Raw genomic sequence first — 7,064 nt, 5'->3', positions numbered from 1 at the left:
ATTTCTCAATAAAATTATGGGAAAAAAACCTATTCATTTCTCAATAAAATTATGGAAAAAAAGAAAGAAAATATAATTTACTGTTGATATTATACTCATTTCTGAATCAAAAATTAGGAACTAATTGAAGAAATTAGTGTTTGAAACTCTGCGTAAGTTCTCTCATCATACAAATTCTTTTTTGTACCTCTATTCCTCCCACTTTTACTTTTTATGTTACCCTTACCTACCATAGCTAACAACTCGTACCCTGTCAGAGGTGTGTCCTCTGAAAGGACTACCCCAAGAATTCAACAATACAACACTTTGGAAGGGGGCAAAATCTGTAAGTAGAGTTACTCATAGAGTAGGAAGGAGTCTAGAGAAAATGGGACCAGGTTGATGTGCTGAATTTTATTTTGACAGGCAAAATAAAATCCAGAAGCATAATGACAAATACAATAGATGCTGTTATTACCGGAGAAATTCTACTCAACTGATTATGTTGAACAACAAAACCTAAAACATATAAACTTAAGAATGCTTAATTTTATAGAGTTAATCAGGCACATCAGTTACATTGATAGGTACCTTTAATAAATTCTTTATTTTCCATTACAGGGTAGAATGGAGGAAGAATTTGAATCTGTACTAGTATGATTTTATGAGGTTGTATTTTGTATACTTTTTTTTCCCAATTAGGAATCACACAGGGAGGAACCCTTTACCAAAGAAACATACTGCATAATAAATTATATATTAATACAAAAATTTTCATGACAGAAAAGATAACTTATTACCAAGGTTCTCAAATAACTGTACAATAGATGAAAAATATTTAGACGTTTGATGTGCCCATGGTAGATAGAACTCCGTTGGGGATTCTAATAATCATGCCTCCCCCAGGTCTTCATCATTGGAAAACCCATGATTAAACAGAGGCAAAATAGTCATGAATATAATACATGGGATTTAAGGACAGTCTTTATGTCATGCTAGTGCAATTATTCAAGTGCTGGGCCCCTTTCAGTGGCTCTGGGATGATTTGTCCTTCAAAGGGCACTGTGGTCTACCATGGCATGACAGGCAGAAACAAAAGGTGGTGAAGAATGTTTCAATATTAAGACAGAAGGGAGCAACTAATAATAATGATGAACAATGGTAATATTTCTTATGTAAATAGTACAGAAAGGATCCAGGATATTCACACCCAAATTTATGAAATGTTCAATAGTTAGGAAGCATGGAAAACACTATAAATGATCAATTATGCTGAGTGACCCAGGATATTAAGGAAAACATAGCTCACATGGAAAGGAATGTCTTGGGCAAAGAAGAAAATGGCATCTGTAGGGGTATGTTGGCAAGATGTGAGCAAGAGACTATATTACTCTAGGAAGGAAAAGTCTCAGTTTTGGGGAAGCCAGAATTGGAAGATAAGAACTGGGCAGCTACGTGACCACTTGATTATTCCTTGGAAAGTCAAAAGGATGCTGAGCCTCGAGATAAACTCATCAGAATCCATATTCAAAATTGTATATAGGGGTCTTCCAGATGGCTCTGATTTAGGAATTTCCTCTATCTTCTCATGGGCAAAATAATTCCAATCCAATGAAAGTTATAGCTTTAGTCAAATTAGATGCTTCCTAAGCCCTCTAAGTGCATTCATATTCCAAAGAAGTTTCACTCATACAATTTAAATGAAATAATAATGATGCAATCTCAAATTAGAATTCCAGAGATAGCAAAATTTGATTGTTATCCAAGTAGGATTTGACAAGAAGCTTTTTGTATACAATATTACAACCATCACAATGATGGAAAATATTGTAATCTTTTTCTTGTACCATTTTACCGGGCACATTATTACAGAAATACTGGTAAGCGACTGCTAAATGAAACCTGTGTTCTTGATTATAGATAGGAGAGAAAGCAACACTTTACTTACATTAGACTTTTTATTGTCAACTCTGGATTTGCATCCTGCCAGACAAGGTGACAAGTAAGTTATTCCATTGTCCCCACAGACTGGTTCCCATTGACTTTCATCACAATGGCAGTGTGAGTTGCAGTGAGGCAGCAGTCTGTCTGCTTGAGATGGCAGTGGACTAATTCTGGAGACAAAGGGAAGGCACATGTTCAAAACAGAAAGAGAGTTGAAGTAGTTCTGCAAAGGCAAGATAGATATATCAGAAATAATGGAAGAGGGTCAGAGAGATAGCTCAGCAGCGTACATGCCTGCCTGGCAAGCGCAAGGTCTTGAGTTTGATCCCTGGTACAAAAAAAAGGAAATCAAAAACTTTCTAGGAGCCAGGGAGATGGCTCAGTGGAATAAGCACTTCCCTGGCAACTGCAAGGCCTGAATTCAATCCCTGGTTCCGCAAAAATAAATAAATAAATAAATAAATAATAAATAAATAAACAAGCAAACAAAAAAGGAAGAAAGATGTGAAAGGAAAAGCAGTTAGTTGTGAAGTAGAGAAGAAAAGCAGAAGAAAAAATAGGAAAAAAAGAGAGAACTTAGAGACTATTTTCTTTAAGTTAGAGAATTTTAATGAACTGTAGCCAATTGGTAGTGTTAAACATTGACCCTCTTCTCACCTTCTGTCCTTATCACAACATCACTTAGGATCTAAAAAATGTAAAACTTGTAAGAGGAGACTAGGGAGGGTGTACATCTTAGAAAAGAGATTTCAGTCAGTAAATTTACAGTAGCTACGTCACTTTCTTTTTCTTTTTCTTTCTTTTTTTCTTCTTTCTTTCTTTCTTTCTTTCTTTCTTTTCTTTTTCTTTTTTTTTTCTTTCTTTATTATATTTTTTTTTGCAGTACTGGGGATTGAAATCAGGACCCTGTGCTTGCCAGGCAAGCGCTTATTCTACTGAGCTATCTCCCCAGCCCAGTCACTTCACTTTTCTAACCATCACTTTTTCTCAAGTTCAACAGCGGTAGCAGACAGACACTCCACCAAGCTTACTGTAATGTCATGTGAATCTGTGAATGTAATCTAACAAAGTTAATGTCAAAATCTGTATTTTATTTAAATAGGAGAAGAATTCAACATGAGCAAAGCAGAATCTCTAAGTATGAAATTTAAAAAATCTAGAATAAACATCTGTTGAAAAATATAAGAAAAGTTCCATATACCTTCGGAATAAAATTATTATGCTTTATAATACTATACACTTGGAAGTTATGACACAAATTTGTTCTGAACATTATATACTTGACATTTGAAAACATATAACTTTAGTTATCTATGAATTTTAGAAATCTTTCTTTCGTTTTTATAAAAATCTTTTTAGCATTATAAAGAGAAAAATAATAAACTCAAAACAGGATAATAGAAGAGTAACAAAATTAATGCATTGGATATTGTTATCTTCATAGTAGTTACTCAGAGTACAATATATAAGCATGAAATATTGTTCAGACAATATTAGCATAAATCTTTCTTTTCAATAAACTAAGATGAACCAGCTAAATAACAATCTTGTGCATATTAAAGATATTCACTTTGGAGACAGCAAATAAAATTTTAGTGAAAAGTCCCAGAGAATTTTTTTTTTTGAGTCTAGTATAGAGTCTACCCGGTCTCACTACACAGCTCAGACTCGTAGTGATTCTCCAGTTTTCAGCCTTCCAAGTGGTGGGATTATAGCTGCACACCACCACCACATCCAGTCTCAATCGCGTGCTCAGCGTGCCCTGGGGGCAGGACCAGCATGGCACACTGGGGATCGAACCCCGGTATCTGCATCTGCCTAGCCAGGCACTTTAATCTGCTGAGCTATCTGGCTGGTCCCAGCCTCATAGAATTTTTAACATCACCTTTTGTTTTTTCTTTCCTGTGGTGCTGGAGATTGACCCAAAGAGCTTCATGCTGAGCTATATCCCAAGTCCCTTTAGTTTATTAAATTTTGAGACTTGTTCTTATTAAGTTGTTAAATTACCAGGTTTGGCTTGCACCTGTGACCCTCCTGGGTTAGCCTCCAAGAGTGCTGGGATTATAGGGATGTGCCATCATACCCAGTTAATCTTCTGAACCCAGGGTGAAATTATTATTCAGTCTGTGCTGAGTAACAGTCAGCCAATTGTGCATCATATATAATGATGGCGTGATAAGACTATGTCATCCAGTGTCATTGTTACTTAGTCCATGTGAGTATACCCTAATATGCGTACACAATGGTGAAGCACAACATTTCTAAGAATTTCTCTCCATGACACACAACCATCATGTGACTTGTTCTTTGGGTACTGGTTGTAGGCTGCCTAAAGCCTGGGAGAACCAGTGAGCAATTATGTGACTTCCAGCAAGGGACAGTTTCTTCAGATTTAAAGGAATAAAGGAAGGGATATGAGAAAATGGAGCTGTGTGATACCTATGGTGTGTTATCATCTCTGAAATTTAAAGTTGTGGTGCTGGTTGGTACATTGTGTCAACTTGAAATCTAGACCCTTAACTGAAATAATTCAGCAGCTCCTATCTAGGGATGAAAAAGACATGTCCTTTCTGCTCTAGGGTGCTGAACTTGAGAAGTGGGAAAGGTAACGATGTCGCTCAGCAGGGGGCCAAGGTCCTTTGCATTTTTCCTGAGCCTGTGCAAGAGGAAGATGAGAAGGTGGTGTGGGTGTTAACAAGCAGCTTTGTCAGGGCAGTTAGAAGGCAGACAGTATAAGAGAGGAAGAAAGGCTTGCTTTCCCTCTTCATTCTTGTCGCCTCGCTGTCTTCTGCCACCTAGAAGGGTTGTCCCTGTGTCATGCCACCCTGCTATCGAACCAGCTGATTAGAGACTGAAATCTCCACAAACTATGGGATAAATAAATCTTCTTTTCCTTAATTTTGAGTGTCAGGTATTTTGTCCCAGCAACAAGAGAAAAGTAACTAAGACAGATGCCCTCTATGCATTCCGACTTACTAAAGAGTTAGTAACCACGGATGGAACCATCAACAACATGGAGGATTAGGAGCACACAGAAGTTAAATCAGGATTAGCAGGTCATGTCTGCCATAAGGTAATGTTTAAATAAGGAAACATGGTGACTGGAGAGATAGCCTAGCTGTCTAAAGCGCCTGCTTAGGCAAGTGCAGGCACTGTGGTTCGAGCCCCTGCACCACATACCACGCCAGCCCCACCCCTAGGGCAGGGTGAACCACAAAAAATAAATAAATAAGGAAATGTGTGAGGATCTGACAAGTTAAAATTTACACCTTAGGGTGGTATCCAGAGCTTGAACACACAGAGCCAAGTGTAGATCACACTAATGGGTGTGGTTGCTGAACTGTGATCCAAGGATCTATGCTTATCACTTGAAGGAGAATCTTCCTAACCACGTTGCCAGTTGCATCCCATGAATCTGCATGTGATCCTGGCCCTTATTTGGAGTAGACTGAGGTACTAGAAATACTTGGCTTTATGTGATATTGACTGATATTTAGTAATTATACTTACAATGAAAACAGTACCAGAACAAAGTATCAGCTCACAGAAAACAAAAACGCAGATCAGCGTAAAAAAGAGTTCTCTTATAAAGATAGCTACTAAATATCACGGTGGACTGTAGAAAAATGCTATTCAGTTTACTTTAGAAAATGTCACATACCTTATCATGCTCATAATACATCTAAAATTAAAGTGTGGAGACAAAGAGACTTAAATTTCCCAAATTAGAGATATCATATTAAAAGAAAACTGCTATCCATACCACTTTGAGCCTTATTTCCCACATCTAAAAAGATGGGCAAAAAGTAGCCTTTGTTCATTATGAGCAACCCAGAAACAATAATTTTTTTTTTAAACTACGTAGTTTTTCTTTAAGGAAGAAATAAAGAAGACTTCTTAGACGTCCCCAGAAATAAGAATCTTAAGAATTTGTAAATTGAAATTTCTCTCAACTAAAAGTGATATTGAAGTTCAGGGGCTGGGGATATAGCTCAGTGGCATAAGCACCTGACTGGCATGCGCAAGGTGTCAAGTTCAAGCCCCGATAGCACTAAATAAACAAGTAAACGAAATTAAAGTTTAATTAAAATTGTTTTCTGGCTTACATTCCAGGAGTCATTTAATTCATAGTTAGTGTAATATGTAATCGATGCAATGATATAATACAAACCCATCGTAGGCCAAAGTTAAGCCGGCAACTGACTTGCCATCACACATGAGAAGAAGGTAGGACACTTGACATAAGAAGCTCATTACTGAACTAAGAAGTGCAAATTTGGCAATTCCAACCACTGTCATTTTGAATTTTTTAATGAGAAATCCTCCTAACATCGTTCCAATTACCATAATAGGTATGGTGATGGCACCTAGAAAGAAAGGACAAAAATGATATAAATATGGTTTTTCTGATGTGTTTTACATATGGAACACAACACATATCAACTGACTTTAGCCAACTGTATTATGAAGCACAAGGATTGTAGGCTAAAAAGATCAAGGACAAGTGAATCACATGAGAGAGATAGAAATAATTTCAGCCCACAAAGCTCAGTGAGATGGCTTATACCCATAATCCCAGTAGATTGAGGCAGGAGGATTGCCACAAGTTCAATGCCAACCTGGAGCACATAGTAAGAAACTGTCCAGTGAAATTTTTTTGTTCTTACAAAGATCAATGTTTTATTTTCTCAATAGCAAAAGGCAATGACAGAACAGTTATGTCTAAATAGATGATTTCTATGTCAGATATTTTTCCTGAAAATAATGTACCCGCTTTTTCCATATAAGGCTTTGCCCTGTCATCTAAAATTCCTTATAGTGTGCAAAACAAAGTCCTAGATTTCCAAAACCTCACTCCAAATTTTCCAATGCTTCAGAGTTGAATACTTAAATTAATGTCTATTTCTTATTTGGCAATACAGAAAAATAATTCGATTTGTATACTGTACTGAAAATGATTGATCCCTCTTATAAGTTTTTCATTTCACTTTCCTGCAAGAGTTACTGAAGAGAAAGATTCCTCTATTAAAAAATCTTGGAAGGCTGGTGAGATGGCTCAGTGGTCTAAAGCACCTACTTAGAACAAGCTTAGCAAAGCACAGGGACCGCGGTTCAATCCCCCAGCACCACATGCCAGCCAG

General features: G+C 37.0%; 1 protein-coding gene across 1 annotated transcript in view; it reads right to left on the bottom strand.

The window, feature by feature from the left end:
• LOC111817612 (solute carrier organic anion transporter family member 1B1-like) overlaps positions 1-7,064 on the bottom strand; it is a 101,968-nt gene that overhangs the window by 29,493 nt on the left and 65,411 nt on the right. Inside the window, exons 11-12 of the mRNA XM_023718950.1 lie at positions 6,095-6,290; positions 1,928-2,093 (exon numbers count right to left, since the gene is read on the bottom strand). Coding sequence (XP_023574718.1) covers positions 1,928-2,093; positions 6,095-6,290 — 362 coding nt within the window. The remainder of the gene's footprint in view (positions 1-1,927; positions 2,094-6,094; positions 6,291-7,064) is intronic.

This window comes from Octodon degus, unplaced genomic scaffold, assembly GCF_000260255.1.
Source record: "Octodon degus isolate 3935 unplaced genomic scaffold, OctDeg1.0 scaffold00064, whole genome shotgun sequence".
In the NCBI taxonomy this organism is placed as follows: domain Eukaryota; kingdom Metazoa; phylum Chordata; class Mammalia; order Rodentia; family Octodontidae; genus Octodon; species Octodon degus.
This window is presented reverse-complemented; position numbering and strand designations above follow the sequence as displayed.